Raw genomic sequence first — 18,961 nt, 5'->3', positions numbered from 1 at the left:
GTAAACAAAGATTGTAATGTATTATGTTTCTTTGTCGGGAGTTATGTAGTAATATTTTAAGTCAGTGCTTCTGATATTCATAGATCACCTGAGCAAAAAGTTGTGTGAATGTCACGTGGGGCAGATTCTGCAGCATGAGATGATCACATTGAACCTTCAGTGAAAGACCTCTGCTCTTTATTCTGTGTGTGTTTCATTGGTTGTTTTTGTTAACTGATTCTAAGAACTTCACACACAGTGTGTGTGTGTGTGTGTGTGTGTGTAATGATGGTGTAGGAGCTCTTGTGGTTTGGTTACAGACATTTGATGTCTCTACAGCTGGTGTATGTTAGTTCCCAGAATGCATTGCTCACAGTGGGTCAGGGGTGAGCGTACAGCAGGTTTCGCAGTATGTACTAAACGCGACACAGCTGTCAAAATCACACTCTCATGTCAAACTCTCTCACAACACATAAGAAAATCACGATCAGACACTTTTCAAACATCTAGAGCTGAAACAGTTCAACTCAAAGCATTTACTCCCAGACGTTTGGTTCAAAGTCTGTTCACCAAAACGATTTGTTCAGATTCATTTACTGATTTGTTTGTTAATATGTAGTGACAAGTGTCTTTTTGTGTGTTACGAGTGAATCATTCATCCTTGTCATGTCCTGTCTTGTTTTCAGAAAATATATTTTAATATAATTTTATTTTTATTACATTTTTACAAGTATAAATCTCAGTGCATTTTGTTAGATTTAAGTTTTTAAACCATTTGACAATGTGTTAGGCAAAATAAATTTAAATCAAGATTTATTGTCTGTATGTCTTATTTTCCAATCTTTTTTTATTTTGCTTTTCAAGTAAATGTATCTCATTTTGAGGATTTTTTAAATATTTTTTCGTAGTGTTTACTTTGTTTAATGCGTTTCTATTTTACAGGTGTTATTATGATCGCAATGAGGGGATTACCCAGAGATCCCAGCACAGTGGGTGGAGTCTGTATGGATAATGATGACTCCTCCCCCTGCAGTAACCACACCTCTCAAGGGGAGGGGCCAGATTATGAGCATTTGGAGGACGTGCTGTCTGAGCAGGGAGCAAGGGCCGGGCTTAATCTGGATCTGGACATGAGGGCGGAGCCTGAGGACAGTGTGGGGCTACAGGGGGAGGAGTTTAGCTGGGAGCCGCCCCATCAGGACACAAATGAACTGGAAGTACAGAGTAACACCAGCCACAGTACAGCTAGTCCTGAACCAACAACAACAGCTCCAGGTTTGTGCTGCGCTGACCGTTTCATCTGTCAATCAACAGCTCAAAAAACAGCACACTTTCACACTCTCACTTGTGCACTCTCACACACTGTTTCAGTTTCCATAATTGTGGGCGACTCTGTCCTGGTTCACAACTGTGATCATTGTGATGATGATCATTATTATTCATGAGTTTATAAAAGTGTTTAGTATTTAACATTTAAAGTGTTTCATTTATATAACCTGTATGTGTGTAAATCTCTCTAAAGCGTCATCTCTGTCGGAGCAGCTCTTGCAGGGGCACAAGGAGGCGGGGTTAAACGTCGAGTGTCGTATCTGTGGTGACAAAGCATCTGGATTCCACTACGGTGTTCATGCCTGTGAGGGCTGCAAGGTCAGGGGTCATTTTTGCATTCAACTCATACAAATCTGTTATTACAACTAAACAACCAGAAAAACACATTTAAATGTTTTAGTCAGTGAGTCTACATGATATAATCGTCCACAAATCCAGCTCAGATTTTCAGTCGTAATTTGTGAAAAATTATTTTCACACAGTATTGAAATGGTTTGTTTATTTCTGGCTTTGTTTAGATTATCATAGTTTTAAAAATGTAATTTTTATGGATTTTTATATTTTAAGATAGCAAGTCTGGGTATGGGACAAGTGTAAAACAATAAAATCTAAGGAGGTCATTGAAGGCATTTGAAAAGTGTCATAAAACTAAAGCATGCTAAAAAGTTTTCAAGACAGTTTTAATGTGACTAATATAACACAAGAAAATATAGCTGCAAACATGAATTATCAGGGTTCAAGCAGTTTGGAAAAGTGGAGAAAATGACCAAAATTGCCAAATTTGAAAGTATAGATCTGTCAGGGGCAAAGTCATTACATAGTGCTGTAGTGACTTGGTAGGTATGGTGTTTGCCTTTTTAGTGTACTAGACCAACTGTCTAGTAGACCTTTTCCACCGAAAATGGCAATGGTTCTCGCGCCGAGCCTGTGCTCGGCTGGTTCACAGCCAGGGCAATCTGGAGCCTATCGTAAACCGGCCGTACTTTTCCACTGACTTGAAACCCAAATGGTGACGTAATGGGTTACGTGGCTACATGGTAGTTTTACGTGACTACCTCAAACATAAATAAACATGGTACATCAAGTGTTTGTGTAGCCTACAGTTTTAATTCCTGCTTTCTGAGGAAATATTTAAAACATACAGAGAAGTGCAATCCAACGTTATTACATTGCTCAACAAGATTGCCAGAGACGATATTACGCCCAAGACGACAGGTAACGTAATTACATATGTACAGTATATTTGGGACCATTCTGCCAAATTTGGTGTCTCTACAACTTTTGTTTTTTGCTTCCCAGACTCTTTTAGGGCAGAAAAGGAATAATAATAAGAAAATCAGTACAAAAAACATAGGGTTCCAGAACCTTCAGTGTTTGGACTACTAAAAAGTGGAAATTGGTTTGTTTTAATAAAAATCAACCACAGGGCGTGCTGAGTGACTCCAGCCAGGTCTCCTAAGCAACCAAATTGGCCCGGTTGCTAGGGAGGGTAGAGTCACATGGGGTAACCTCCTCGTGGTCGTGATTAGTGGTTCTCACTCTCAATGGGGCGTGTGGTAAGTTGTGTGTGGATCGTGGAGAGCAGCATGAGTCTCCACATGCTGTGAGTCTCCGCGGTGTCATGCACAACGAGTCACGTGATAAGATGCACGGATTGACGGTCTCAGAAGCGGAGGCAACTGAGACTTGTCCTCTACCACCCGGATTGAGGTGAGTAACCGCACCACCACGAGGACCTACTAAGTAGTGGGAATTGGGCATTCCATATTGGGAGAAAAAGGGGATAATATTAAATAATAATAAAAAATAAAAATCAACCACAGTTTCTAGTTGAAGAAACACTCAATTACAGGCTGTTCCATTTATTGATTTAGTCTGTTTGTTTTGGATTAGGTGTCTGAAAAATGGTTTTGAGTCTCTCTTTATCTCAGGGATTTTTCAGGAGGACGATTCGTATGAAGTTGGAATATGAGAGATGTGATCGCAACTGTAAGATTCAGAAGAAAAGTCGCAATAAGTGTCAGTTCTGTCGTTTTCAGAAGTGCCTCATGCTCGGAATGTCTCATGATGGTAAAACGACAACAGACATATATTGACAACAAATCGCCAAAATATCACCCGATGAGCTACAGAACTAAAGGTGATTCTCTGTGTGTGTTCGTGTGTGAAGCAATCCGATATGGAAGGATGCCAGAGGCTGAAAAACGGAAGCTTGTTGCTGGTCTGTTAGCTGGGGAGAAAAGCTCACAGAACTCAAGCGGTTCAGATCTCAAATCTCTCGCCAAACGGGTGAACAACGCCTACCTGAAGAACCTCAACATGACCAAGAGGAAAGCACGAAACATTCTAAAGGGGAAGACCACCGGAAGCCCGGTAACCAGCACAACAGTCACCAGTACTGACAAAAAATTTAAACACCAATAAACATCTTTGGGGAAAAAACATTTTTTTCTGTCTTTCAGCCATTTGTAATTCATGACATGGACTCACTGTGGCAGGCTGAGAATGGTTTGGTCTGGAATCAGGTGATTAACGGAGCTCCGCCCAATAAAGAGATTGGTGTTCATGTGTTTTACCTCTGTCAGTGCAGTACTGTGGAGACCGTACGAGAACTCACCGAGTTCTCCAAAAGCATCCCAGGATTCGTCAACCTTTTCCTCAATGACCAGGTAATGGTATAAGAAACAGGATATCAGGCGTTCAACGATTTACATCAATGTTATGATACTTTGAAAGTGCTGGATTTCTAAAGAACTTTCTTGATTAAATTTGTAGCTAAACTAATTAATACAAATTAAACTACAATGAAACAAAAACTGAACAAAATCCTGTTTACTGAGTAGAAACTGAAGGAGTCTTATTTTAGGTAAAAACTGAATCCGTACAATGTACCTCATTCATGAAACACAAGCAGAAAAAATTTCTGTATAAATAGTTCATAAAACCATTCTTACATAATTTGCTGCATTCAATTCAACTCATGAAACACGAGTAGAAGAAATTTCTATCTAAATTGTTTTTAAGACGAAAAGATGGTCACAGTATGAACGTTGGATTGCGTTTACGTAGGAAGGTTTTTTGACTATTTATGCAGAAATTGAATCTTGAGTAGTTCACCTCTGATCCTGCAGGTGACACTGTTGAAGTATGGAGTCCATGAAGCAATCTTCGCAATGCTTCCGTCGTTGATGAATAAGGATGGGCTGCTTGTGGCGAATGGGCGGGGCTTTGTCACGAGAGAGTTTCTACGCAGCTTACGAAAACCCTTCAGTGAGATTATGGAGCCGAAGTTTGAGTTTGCGGTGAAGTTTAACGCTCTTGAGCTAGACGATAGCGACCTTGCGTTGTTTGTGGCAGCTATTATTCTGTGTGGAGGTGAGCGACTGTTTCTATTTTGTTACGTTTCATGTACACTTTAGTTTAGAGCTTTTGAACCAAATGTCCTTGAATAAAAATTCTCTGAGTCCTCGGATCATGCTAAGAACTTTATGAACTGTACATTTCTGACGGATTTTACGCCATTTTTGAATTTTGTTGAAAACTACTGCTACAGATTTCTGAAGCTTATACAGCCACACGTTTTTCTGGCATTTGGAATGGATTTTCATACAGTTTTTTTTTTTTTTACTACTCCTACAGTTTTTGTCGAATCTTCACCAAAATTGGCTTAGATCTTATTCGACCTAAGCCTCAAAATGTCACTAATTAGATAAAGGTTCGACAAAACCTTAACGAAGTTGCTGATGAAGTCGCCGAACAGGAAGTGAGTCTTTATCTTGGTAACACTTTAACATATTGATATTAAACTTTGTTTGCATAATACTGCATACAGTGGTTACAGTGCCACCTACTGTTTAAAATGATAAAGAACTTATTTTCTAAAACCCCCTCTAGGGTGGTATAACCAAACTAATCAACCTAACAGTTTGCATGCCAAAGGTGCGCTCGGCCCCATCATTGCTGTTTGCAGATATATTACAATAGTGGCAATGTATGTATGCTGTGTTCACTCTGTGTAGATCGTCCAGGACTAATGAACGTTCATCAGGTTGAGGAGATCCAGGACAACATCTTACAAGCCCTGAATCAGCACCTGCAGATCAATCACCCAGGCACCAACTTCATCTTCCCCAAACTACTGCAGAAACTCACAGATCTGCGACAGCTCGTGACAGAGAACGCACAACTGGTGCAGAAGATCAAGAAGACTGAGTCGGAGACATCACTACACCCACTACTGCAGGAGATCTACAGAGACATGTACTGACTTCACCCAACCTGACCTTACCCCACCTGGCCCTGATCTAACCTGAGTCCACCTGACCCCACTGCTGCAGGAGATCTACAGGGAAATGTATTGACCGGACCCTACCCTGACCCTGAATCCACCTGACCTGACCTGACACAACATGACCCGATCATTCCAACCCAGCCTGTCCTGGTTTTACCCCAATTGGCCATGATCCTGACCCTAATCTAACCCAACCCCACTGCTGCAGGGGACCTACAGGGACATGTACTGTCCCGACCCAGACCCAACCCTAATCCCTAATCCAGCCAACCCGAGACGACTGGAATCAATCATTCCAATAGATCTAAAGGGATGTACTTACCTGACCAAACTTGACTGGAACTGACCCAGCCTGACCAGACCTTTCCTCACCTGGCCCTGATCCTGATTTAACCTGGCCCCAGATCCACCTGACCCCACTGCTGCTGGTGATCTACAGGGACATGTACTGACCTGACCAAGCCGTGACCGCGAATCCACCTGACCCGATGCAACCTGACCCGATCATTCCAACCCAGCCTGACCTGACCTTACCCCACCTGGCCCTGATCCTGACCCTGATCTAATCCAACCCCACTGCTGCAGGGGATCTACAGGGACATGAACTCTCCTGACCCAACCCTGACCCCACTGGACCCAAGACAACCTGACGTGATCATTCCATTAGATCTAATGGGACTTGCTTACCTGACCAAACGTTTGTTTTTTTTTTTTGTTTTTTTGGGTTTTTTTTGGATTCTCCCCTTTTCTCCCCAGTTTGTAATTCCCAATGCGCTCTAAGTCCTTGTGGTGGTGTAGTGACTCGGTGGCGGAGGACTGAGACCGTCAGTCCACGCATCTTATCATGTGGCTTGTTGAACGCGTTACTGCGGAGACATAGCGCGTGTGGAGGCTTCACGCTATTCTCCGTGGCATCTATGCACAACTCACCACATGCCCCACCGAGAGCGAGAACCACATCATAGTGACCACGAGGAGATTACCCCATGTGACTCTACCCTCCCTAGCAACCGGGCCAATTTGGTTGCTTAGGAGACCTGGCTGGAGTCACTCGGCACACCCTGGATTCAATCTTGCGACTCCAGGGGTGATAGTCAGTGTCTTTACTCGCTGAGCTACCCAGGCCCCCTACCTGACCAAACTTGATTGGAACAGACCCAGTCTGACCTGACCTTACCCCACCTGGCCCTTGTCTTGACCCTGACCTAACCCGACCCCAAATCCACCTGACCCCATTGCTGCAGGAGATCTACAGGGACATGTATTGATTTGACCTAACCTTGACACCAAATCCACCCAAGCCGACACAACCTGACCAAATAATTTCAAACCATCCTGACCTGACTTAAGCTCATCTGGCCCTGATGTTTACCCTGACCTAACCCAACCCCCCTGCTGTAGGGTATCTAGAGGGACATGTACTGTCCTGACCCCACCCGACCCAAGACAACCTGACCTGATCATTTCATTAGATCTAAAGGAACGTACTTACCTGACCAAACTTGGCTGGAATAGACTCAGCATGAGCTGACCTTACTCCACCTGGCCCTGGTCCTGACCTATCCTGAACCCAAATCCACCTGACCCCATTGCTGCAGGAGATCTACCGGAACATGTATCGACCTGACCTAACCATGACCCCAAATCCACCCAAGCCGACACAACCTGACCAGATCATTTCAAACCATTCTGACCTGACCTCACCCCACCTGGCCCTGATCCTGACCCTGATCTAACCCAACCCCACTGCTGCAGGGGATCTACAGTTACTGTCCCGACCCAACCCTGACCTGAGACAAACCGACCCGATCATTCAATTAGATCTACAGGGACGTATTTACCTGACCAAACTTGACTGGAACAGACCCAGCCTGACCTGACCATACCCCACCTGGCCCTGATCCTAACCCTGACATAACCCAACCTCGAATCCCCGAATTCATCTTATTCGTATTTTGTCTTGTTTTCTAGTAAAAATATCTAAAATACTAATAAATACATTTACACGAGAAACTGAGGTGTTTTTACAAATAAATCTAACAAACTTTGGTGGGGTTTATGCTTAAAACAAACAAAAAATATATATTTGCCAGTGAGGCAAGAAAAAAAAACTTGATTCAAAGGGAAAACCAGTAAATTTTTCTGAACCCATTGGCAAATAGTTTTTTCTTGTCTTAAGCATAAACCCCACCAAACAAGAAAAATATTTGATAAGAAGAGGATTTTTTTGCAGTGATCCAAAGGAACACGTAATGTATTTACCCGACCCAACTTGAATGTACCTGGCCTAACCTGACCAGACCCCCACCAGTGATTCCAGGAGATCTACAGGGACATGTAGTAACCAGACTTGATCCAATCCCAACCCTGATTATTCCAGATAGATCGACCAATCACTGTGAACTTTATTACAGTATTTTTATATCACAGCTTGTATATTGTTACTGATTGATGAAGATGTATATGATGAACTGCAAACTTGCCTGGGTCACCTGCAGTGGGGCGAGGAGGTCTGACAGGTCAATGACACGCTTTAAAATGCAATGAGGCAATAAAGACCTTCATTACGCTGTTACCTGCCCTGCTGCTCATACAAGACTGACGAGCGGTCTCATATCTGCCTCATATCTGTCTCACAACTGCCTCTAGAGATGAGAACTGCTTTGACCATCAATGAGAGTAATGAAACATGATGTTGCTGAGATCTTCACAGCTCCTGAACAACTGACACACACGAACAATTTGTTAACCTCAAACTGTATTTCGCCATGGGTAACTGTTTCTTTTTGAGCCTGTGAGAGATGATACTATGATTTACATTTACACAAGACTTTAGATAAAGCTGCACTCTGTAATTTTGTCACACTGGCCGATCTTGCACGTGGATGTAGCATCAAAGAAAAGCAAAGGTTTTCAGTCATGAATGTCATTGTAGAAGTGTGCTTATTCACAGTCATCCATGATTAATTTTCTCCATATAATTGGCTAGTCATCTGGTCTCAACATGGTGGCACCCACAAGGCAACCTGCTCCATGTAAAATGCTTTTATAAGAATACTGATACTATATGAATACTGGAGTCGTCTCATGTGAGTGCATGTGATTTTAAACATGTACAAAAATACTATGCATTTTTTTTGGGGTAAAACCTTTTAATAAGCAAATAATTACCAGCTGCACCTTTTAATATCTGACTCTAAAGTTGATATAATGTTATGTAATAACCTCTTAGTTATATTAGTTTCTCAATCAGAGCTCCATCAAAATCAAACAGAACCACATGTCCTTTTCAATCTGTTTGTGTGTTGAATGCATGATCAGTGTATCATGCACTTTCACCTTTTTACATCCTAAACCTCATACTGATGTGTTATTTTCTCACTGTGTCATGGTCGTGCTGCTAACTCTATTTTATCGACATGAAATGTCTGTCTATAGATCTGATGAGATAATGTACAGTATGACATGCTGTGAATAAGTGTGAGATGTGTGTGTGTTCTGACTGGAGAACAGTTACAGTTGCTGTCGGAGAGAACGTTTGTTTCTTTCTCACCATCTGAACTGAGCTGCAGCCCTGTGGCCCCTAGAGTGCAGGATTAAAGACTGATGATGGTTCTACCTGCTTTTGTAAAGCATCTTAAGAACAGCTGAATAAAACTACAGGGTAAAACTCACACAATACTCTTCTGCATTTTGTAAATTTGCTTTGACAAACCTGTTGTAATGTCTCTCATGTTCACATATGTAATATAAGGGGACCATGGGGTAATTTGAAGGGTCACTGATACTCTTTAGGGTCAATAGGTTGTTTTTGAGGGCCAGTATAGTGTTCTGAAGATTAGTGAGTGTTTTTGAGGGTCAGTAGGGTGTTATTGATGGTCAGTGGTGTTTTGAGAGTCATTAGGATATTTTCAAGGGTAATTACGGTGTTTTTGAGGGCCAGAATAGTGTTCCGAGGACGATTAAGTGTTTTTGAGGATTATTAGGGTGTTTCTGAGGGTCATTAGTGTGTTTTTGATGATCATTAGGGAGTTATTAAGGGTCAGTGGTGTTTTGAGGGTCATTAGGATGTTTTTGAGAGTCTGTGAATGTTTTTGTGGGCCATTAGGGTGTTTTTGATGATCATTAGGAAGTTATTAAGGGTCAGGGGTGTTTTGAGGGACAATGGTGTGTGTTATAGGCTCAGAGTTTTTTTTTTTTCCTCCTCCACTTTTTCTCCCCAATTTGGAATGCCCAATTCCCAGTGCGCTCTAAGTCCTCGTGGTGGTGTAGTGACTCACCTCAATCCGGGTGGAGTAGGATGAATCTCAGTTGCCTCCACGTCTGAGACCGTCAACCCACGCATCTTATCACGTGGCTTGTTGAGCACGTTACCACGGAGACGTAGCGAGTGTGGAGGCTTCACTCTATTCTCCGCGGCATCCACGCACAACTCACCATGCGCCCCATCGAGGAGGTTACCCCATGTGACTCTACCCTCCCTAGCAACCGGGCCAATTCGGTTGCTTAGGAGACCTGCCTGGAGTCACTCAGCACGCGCTGGATTCGAACTCGTAACTCCAGGGGTGGTAGTCAGCGTCAATACTCGCTGAGATACCCAGGCCCCAGGCTCAGAGGTTTTAAGTTTTTGAAGGCCAGTGGGTGTTTTTCTAGGGTCAGTTGGTGTTTTGAGTGTCATTGGGGAGATTTTGGAGGATCAATGGGTTTTATAGGGGGTCTGTGGGTGTTTTGGGAGTAATTGGAGTATTTGTGAATTTCAGTGTATATTTTATGGGATTATTAGTGTTTGGCTGGTTTTTGACAGTCAGTTGTGTTGTGAGTATGACATGTTGTGATGGTAAAGGCTCTTCCTCCTGCAGTGTGTTCTTGTGTAAGGCTGTTTCCTGTCTGTTATGTGGATTTCCTCCTAAGCTAAAATGCTACATTATAAATAATTAAGTGTTCTTTTTGGTTATTTTGTGTGTGTGTATGTATGTGTATCATGATGTTTGAATGTAATGGGTAGATCTTTCAAGATTGTGTGTGAGGTGTCCGTTTCTCTCCTAATAGTAGGAGTGTGTGTGTTAGTGGAATGTGTTTAGCAGATGTTGTATGAACAATGTAACCCCAGGGCGGCATAACTCGCTCTCTCTCTATTGTCTTGAGTGTTCTGTGTCAGAGTCGTGTCTTGGCGGGCGGTCCGATTCCTTTCCTGATTCTGTTTTTCTCTCAGTTCATCTGCTCAAAAAGCACAAAAGCATTAAAATGTTTCAAACAGCATTTGATCACATGAGATGCTGAAATCGGCCTAATACAGATTAAAAAGGATCAGAGCTCAGATTTATAGTTTCCGCCTCAGACAAACATGACAAACATCAAACTATATATTCACATCTGATTGAATAATGCAGTAGGGTACATGACACACCAAGGTCACTGACTGACCCTAAACATTCAGCAAGATCATTTAGTTCAATAGTTTTATATGTCCAAAACTAACCAATATTATGTTTTTGGACATGCACAATAGTAATATCATGGAATTATTTGGAGAACCAGGTTAATATCATGGTATAAATATGATAATCATTCAGAATAAATATAGTATATATCAAAGTGCCATGGTGTTACTATCTGATACTGTTATGTACCATGGCCACAGTACTTTATAATACATCTTTAAGGTTGTGAGATTTGTGTTCGTGCTTGGTGCACAGTGTGAGTTCTGTAACGACCTCTTGTGGTCAGATACTGAAACACAGTTTACCTTTACATCAGGGTTTCCCAATCATGCAATTATGTATAGCTGCCAGCCAGAGATCTCCAAATGGGGGCGGAAGCTCCAAGAGGGGGCGGGGTTACTCCAAAAGGGGGCGTCACTCCCGGTTAAGGTAAGGGAGAGGTTTGGTTAGGGTTTGGAGGTCTGCCTACAGCTATATCATGAGGTAAATGAGATCGAAACTTTGTTAAATGTGAGAGTTGTTAATGATATTATTTTACAATTTTACATTTGTAAATGGAGACCAAACAATGCAATTAATTATAGCACATGAATTTAACATAGGCATATTATAAGTGAAAAATGCTACAATATCTGTCTGTTTTCAGTGGTGGTAAAGAGACCATTCTGGACTGGTGAAATAGATGGATGTACTAGAATACAGTGTGTTTGTGTGCAGATCTGATGTCTGATTCGTGGCTCTCTGATTACACTGGAACAATGGAAGACACTGATAAACACAAAACACTTTACACATTTTAATCTTTAATTTACAATTACATCATCTCCTGATTACATTTGTGAATTTTGACATGATACCATAGTAATATTGTGTTTTTGGACACTCCATAGTTTCCTTTGAAGTACATTTCTAAAGTACCATGTAAGTACTATGGTATGTAAATATGGTATATTGTTAGCACCACAGCACTTTTTGCAAAGGTTACTTTGTTCTAGACTCAGAGAAACAGGCTTGCTGCATCCTGGGAAGAACTTTAAATAATGGAAAGACTGGGTTTAATGAGGTAAATACACAAATGTGCACAAATCTGCTGGATCTTTTCTCAGAACTAACTTAGTGTGGGTAATAGACATACAGACTGAAATTGCACATGTTGTTAGCCACTGACTGTGACTTTTGAGACACAAAGTTTTCTTCCTGCAGGGGTGCTAGATGCTCTGAAAACCGAATCATCCATGCATTCGCGTTTAAATCTCTGAATGTTTTATATCTCAGTGGAGACATTTTTTACTCTGAATAATCAGTTTAATTAAAAATGACAATTACAAGGCTTCTTAGCTGTGGGTGTAAATCCGCCTCAGTAGCATCTAAAAAAGCATTTTTTAAATCTTCATCCAGTAGTAATAAACGACTGTGATTGGCCCATCCTGGCCAGCGCTGAGAAAAGTAACAGGTATCACATGAAAGCGCTGTCTACACGCTGCTTTGGTAGAGGTCTGGACCTCTGGACAATAATTTACACCTGATTAGTGATGCTAAAAATCATTGATAACCATTCAAATAAAACAGACCTAAGACAGTTTAATAAATGTCTTTGAGTGGTGCCCCCACTGAGGCTGAGACAAAAGTTAGTTGGAACTTTTAGTTAAAGGGGACATATTATGCCCCTTTTTACACAATGTAATAAAAGTCTCAGGTGTCCCCAGAATGTGTCTGTCAAGTTTCAGTTCAAAATACCTCACAGATCATTTATTCTATCATGCCTTTATACCCCTGTTCCAAACGGGCTGTTTTAGTGTCTGTGGCTTTAAATGCAAAGGAGCTGTTGCTCCCCACACCCCTTTCTGGGAGTGGGCTGTGCCTTTCCTGCTGGTGCCATGGATACCTCAGTGACAACAATGCAGGAGAACTTAAACAATTAAACAATTATAAATAACACAGAAAGCACACTGTAGTTGGGTCATGGAGAGTTGGTATCGATCCATCCTTGATCCTTAACTTGGAATCAAATCCAGCCTTGTGTTGACCATCGTTGATGAAGCAGTCCGAGTTAGCACAAGCGGCTCAAGAGAGGAGATCAATATGGCGGACTGTGCGCTGCTCGCTCAGGTTTTAATGAGGGCGGATCTAAGCTACTCGGGTGGATCTCTTTGCCAGCTATGGGCAGTACCTTTCCCCTTTTGACGTCATAAGGGGCTGTAAACCTGAACGGCTCATTCAGAGACACTGTTTTTATTGATGGGGAAAGGAAAGAAACGAGGGGATGGTCTTTTACCATATTTTTTGGTTGTCTACACACACTGGGAACACATAATTATGTTAATTTATTTATTTTTTTTAAAGTGGATTTTACATAATATGTCCCCTTTAAAGTTTCAGAAATATTTAAAGATTTACTTTATAAATGACACCCCACAGATGTAACATTTAAACTTTTATTTTAAAGTGTATTATGTTCCAATATTTCATCAAAGGATAGCATCATACATATCTACAGATGTCTGAGCTAAACCCTGAATATCCACTGACCCTAGATCTTGGTGAACTTTAACCAGACTAACAGAGAAATGGTTCATGCTCATTTAATTTGTGTTCTCTCACAGTATTCTGGACGTGACTGAAGAGGAAGTTGAGGTGGGATGTTTCAGATGTCAGAAGTTAGATGTAAAGTCAAACCAGAAAGGACTCAAAATACGAGCTGAGAGGAGGTATGTATACAAACAAACCAAATACACACATCCTTAAAGCTGAACTGTGTCATTTTTGGCTAAAATACTTGTGTCTTGCATTTTTCAGAGAGGAAGTAGTTCCATCAGATTGTCCTGAGAGTAGCCTGACCTTTGTCCCCCCCTGACCCCTTCACCCAAAACCAGAATAATGATACTGACAACGCAGTGTTTCCAAGGTAACAGACATTAATAAAGTTTTGGAAAAAAATTGTGTACTTTTTTTTTTTTTAACCAAACAGACAATAGTGTCAGTGAAGAACATGTTTGGGATGAAATATGAGAAATGATATGAATAAAAAAACAAAGATGAATAGCTAAATATCACTTGCATAAAGAAATGATATATGTCAATAAACTGTATGCTAAACACATATATAATATGCATGTTCATATATGGTTTTCACTGATATAAAAAGTCACTTATATAAAATATATGCAACATATATTTAAAAAAATGCAGTTTTCATATACAGTAATTAACATATATTTTGCTAAATAATAGTGGGATTTTACTATATGTTCATATAACTTTCATATGTGGCCATATATCAGATTTATGTATGGATTAAGATAATTATTTTATTTGAATAAATACGAAATATTTTATCATGTTCGATCAAGCTGTAATTTTGTAAAATCATGCTTAACGTGTATTATTTAATTGTGTGCATTTAGCAAGGGATTATGTACAGTCAGTCGGTTAAAAACACTGATTTGAGTTGAAATTATGTTATTAGCTTGCTTGTAGAGATCAAGAAGCAGGAAAGATGGCCGGATGAGCAGACCGCTAGATGACGCCATTGACCAATAAGAATCGAGTATTCCAGAGAGCTGTGAAAGAACGGCTGCGCTGTCGACATCGTTCTTTTCAAATCAAACCTTAAGAGAGATCAGTGGAGGGGGAGGAGTTATCGCTGAGTCCAGTCCTCAGCTGTGCGTCTACATTTATTAATGTAATTATCATAATTTATGCTCATAATTCAGCTCACTGGCATGCTGGATGATGTTTGCAGGTGTGTCACTCCGCACTGGCGCCCCCTGCTGTCCTGGATACATGAGTGTCGATGGAGCAGCAGAATACTGTCACTAATATTCTGTATAATAATGCTGATAGCAGCTTTAACATGTTTAACAGTTCCAATCATGTAGTTGTGAGTGTGTGAATCTCATAAATAACAGTTTAAAGGAACAGTTCAGACGAAAATTCTGTCATTATTTACTGACATTTTGTTCAAGCACTAGACATTCATAAGGATTTTGAACAACATTGAGATTTTTGGGTGAACTATGACTTTAAATGAAAAAGAATGTCCATGTTTGATTCCAACTTTCCACCAGGTGTCAGTAGTGAGTTCCACTCAACAATTATTCACTTCTACTATTCCAGTTCATTACTCATTACAGCAAATTGACATACATGGATTATAATGTAACATTCACTGTAAACTTTGGGAATTAAAGGGGTCATGAAATGCTCTTTTTTTTATATATAGTTTTATTATCTTCCCTGAGATCCACTGATAATGTTAGTAAAGGTTTTTTTTTATTTTTTTTATTTATATTTTTTTTTTTGCATTAAAATGATCATTTTCTACCCTGTTTTTGGCCCTCTGTCTGAAACACTCAGTTTTAGCCTAAGCGCCTCCTTAAAACTTCATCATAAACGCCCCCTGTTCTGATTGGCTAACAGCGTGCAGCCCCTCAAATAGAGCCATATTTGAAACTCAGTCGGAAAAAACTGTATAAGCACCAAAACATTATAAATCTAAATGTTAGGGTTTACACAATATGCACATCTGCATTGCATCTGAATATATTAAACTGTTCATCTCAAGCACAACTGGTAACACTCACACCCTGTCTACACTGGACGCGAGAGTTGCGTCAAAAGCAATAGAACCCATTATAATCAATGATGCTGTCTACTAGGGGGTCTGGGTAGCTCAGCAAGTAAAGACGCTGACTACCACACCTGGAGTCGCAAGTTTGAATCCAGGGCGTGCTGAGTGACTCCAGTCAGGGCTCCTAAGCAACCAAATTGGCCCGGTTGCTAGGGAGGGTAGAGTCACGTGGGGTAACCTCGTGGTCGCTATAATGTGGTTCTCGCTCTCGGTGGGGCGCATGGTGAGTTGTGCATGGACGCCACGGATAATAGCATGAAGCCTCCACACACGCTATGTCTCCATGGTAACTCGCTCAATAAGCCACGTGATAAGATGTGTGGATTGACGGTCTCAGACGCGGAGGCAACTGAGATTTGTCCTCCGCCACCCAGATTAAGGTGAGTCACTACGCCACCACGAGGACTTAGAGCACATTGGGAATTGGGCATTCCAAATTGAGGAGAAAAGAATGTTAAAAATGATGCTGTCTACTATGGAAGTGTCCATTACGGGATGTCGCGTTGCGTCGACAGTAAACAGATGTCCCGTTCCATTTTGTGGTGCATGCTGTGGCGCTACTACTGCCAACAACACAAATAAATGGTTTAGAAAGTTCATTTTGACGCACCTGGTGTAGACAGGGTGTCAGCACGTCAGTCATCATGACATATGAAATGTTCATGAATTAATCTGTTTACTCACGTTTTTTGCAATCATGTCCAAGTGTTTTTAACTGCCCCATCCTTCAATAACAGTTCATTTGCAAAGCTTGAATTGTACCAACAATCAAAATTTTTTTAGTTATAATTTTCTTTATTTATCACACATTTGCACATATACAGTGAAATTCTTCTTTTTCACATATCCCAGCTAGGCTGGGGTCAGAGTGCAGGGTCAGCCATGATACAGTGCCCCTGGAGCAGATAGGGTCAAGGGCCTTGCTCAAGGGCCCAACAGTGGCATCTTGGCAGTGCTGGGGCTTGAACCCCCAACCTTCTGATCAGTAACCCTGAGCCTTAACCACTGAGCCACCACTGCCCCTATTGCAGTTGCACAGATGGGTGAAAGAACGCATCTATAATGCATTGGTGCTAAAAACAGCAGGGCAGCAGCTGAATGACAGAGAGCTTCTCCTCTTCAGAGTTGTAACTTGACACCGCGTCTTTTAAAAGCGGCCTGAAATATGTATCAAGCAGTCAAAAGACATCTGTCTGTGCATGTTTATGTAGAAAAACATTTAAATCCAGACACGCACATGAAGGTGTAAGTCTATCTCCCATGACAGGCCCATCTCTCTCCACTTCCCCTGTGTGACTGACTCTGAGCACCAGTGGTGCCAAGGATGCAGATGTGTTTGGTCCTTGTGACGTCACAAGTTCAAACGAATTCCAAACGAGCCCTTTTGCAGCTTGGTTTAAACAAATGCTCTTTTTCTATTAAGGAGGAAGTTTTGAGTTCTGAAACTTACAGTATGTTTTTACAGTTCAATGACCTCTTATATGTCAAAAGATCAAAGGAAAATGTGATTCCTCATGTCATGACCCCTTTAAGACGTCTGTATCAATCTGCATCTGTCTGTAATAAATTAACATAATATAAACAGACTAAACATTTTTAAATAATTGCACTGAATGTCCTTGTTTCTCCCTAAACAGGTGCAAAACCATGACAACAGAATAATCACATTCATTAACAATATTTTGAATTGAGCATTCACAACAATTGTTTAAGAACTGGTGCTGCACATTTCACACTTCATTATTTCGATTGTTCTGGAAATGAGAGAATGGGAAGTTTTACTGAGATATAAAATGATACAAATCTTTCATGAGTAAAATACATGACCATATCAGGAAATATTTGCATTGAATAATAATGTTAATCTAATTTACTGCTTTGGAACAGATTATATTGTATTAGTTGAAGATATCTTCATTCTAACACACATGCAGGGCTGCAGTTATATAACACTCACAGTAGTTTAGTAATGATCATGGGCAGTTCAAAATAATCCACAGCTTCTGTTTCCCCATCCTGACGAGTGGCCAATCACAGCTCAGAATGAGCAATGAGATCAGGAAGTGCTCTTAATTGAAAGGAACTTTTAACCGGATTAAAACCAGATTACAGCAACTGAAACTGTTATACTGTACCATAAACGAACATCTAGTATTGATAAAGACATGCTGACGCATAAACTTTAGGATAAATATTTTTCAACTTTTAATTACTGAAATGTCAAGGTTTTATGTTTCAGTAAATTCTGTATATCAATAAATCTGACTTCACCATGTCAGATTAACCATAGTTCGTTTAAAAAGCAATATGTATGCAAAAATAATGCAAATGAAATTAAATATTATGACTATGAGCAAATGAATAATATAATTGTAATATTACTGACTGTTATGTGCACAGATTAGCACTCTGAGCTCTGTGTGATCATTTTAACTGTATTATGATGAGATAATGTGTAAAACAGATGCAGTGGCGCGTGTGAAATTATGTAATGATGTAACTGCAGGATAACGATTACCGATAACAGATTAACAGTGTGTTGATGAGTTTATCTGATTAACACACACTGATATACTGCAGCACATGCTGATGCTTCTTTTATTATTATTATACATGCAGCTACATTGCAGAAGAATCTTTGCGCTTTAAAATAATTATTTTATCATATTGCAGGACCATTTTGAACTGAATTAGTGAAATGAAAGCTAGAAGTGAGTTAACAATTCCTGTGAAAGAAGAAATATAATGACCAGTTACAGCACATTTTATACATTCGTTTTAATCTAAAAAAAATGTTATGCAGCCACTTCCACATATAAAATAATGCATACAAAATAAACAGGATAAATTGATGCATGATGCAAAGCAATATTAGTCTATAAAAGACCCATGAACTGAGTGCACCTGTTCACACACACACACACACACTCACTCACTCACTCACACACACACACAAACTCACACAAACACACACACACTCTTTCACACACACGCACTCTCACAAAATCACACACGCACTCTCACAAAATCACACACACACAGACACACACACTCTCACACACACACTCACACACACACTCTCTCTTACACACACATACACACACAAACTCTCTCACAAACACACACACACACAAACTCACACAAACACACACACACACACACACACACACACACATAACTCACACAAACACACACGCACACACACACACAAACTCACACAAACACACACTCTCTCTCTCACACACATACACACAAACTCACACACACACACACTCTCTCTCACACACACAT

The 18,961-nt window shown here is 40.6% G+C and overlaps 1 protein-coding gene and 1 long non-coding RNA gene across 6 annotated transcripts in view; both read left to right on the top strand.

Moving 5' to 3' along the window:
* Nucleotides 1-5,592, top strand: part of LOC127438388 (peroxisome proliferator-activated receptor delta-like) — a 79,992-nt gene extending 74,400 nt beyond the window's left edge. The window contains exons 2-9 of one of the 5 annotated variants that reach the window (XR_007896729.1): nt 922-1,254; nt 1,502-1,626; nt 3,240-3,378; nt 3,479-3,681; nt 3,771-3,977; nt 4,440-4,683; nt 4,948-5,071; nt 5,328-5,465. Coding sequence is in view for 4 of the 5 variants with exons in the window: in XM_051693939.1 (XP_051549899.1) it covers nt 930-1,254; nt 1,502-1,626; nt 3,240-3,378; nt 3,479-3,681; nt 3,771-3,977; nt 4,440-4,683; nt 5,328-5,575 (1,491 nt within the window). In the remaining variant the exon portion in view is untranslated. Of the gene's footprint in view, nt 1-921; nt 1,255-1,501; nt 2,524-2,758; nt 3,379-3,478; nt 3,682-3,770; nt 3,978-4,439; nt 4,684-4,947; nt 5,072-5,327 lie in introns of those variants that run through there. The other 4 variants (XM_051693939.1, XM_051693942.1, XM_051693941.1 and 1 more) reach the window with 4 other exon arrangements.
* Nucleotides 5,593-12,974: 7,382 nt separating this feature from the next.
* On the top strand, nt 12,975-15,354 carry LOC127438345 (uncharacterized). Its single transcript, XR_007896725.1, has 3 exons — nt 12,975-13,748; nt 13,837-13,945; nt 14,507-15,354. It is a non-coding gene; the product is annotated as an uncharacterized LOC127438345 (long non-coding RNA).
* The last annotated feature ends 3,607 nt before the right edge of the window (nt 15,355-18,961 follow it).

Source organism: Myxocyprinus asiaticus, chromosome 49 (assembly GCF_019703515.2).
Source record: "Myxocyprinus asiaticus isolate MX2 ecotype Aquarium Trade chromosome 49, UBuf_Myxa_2, whole genome shotgun sequence".
Lineage (NCBI taxonomy): Eukaryota > Metazoa > Chordata > Actinopteri > Cypriniformes > Catostomidae > Myxocyprinus > Myxocyprinus asiaticus.
Note: the sequence above shows the minus strand (reverse complement) of the source record. Positions and strands in the feature narration are given on the sequence as shown.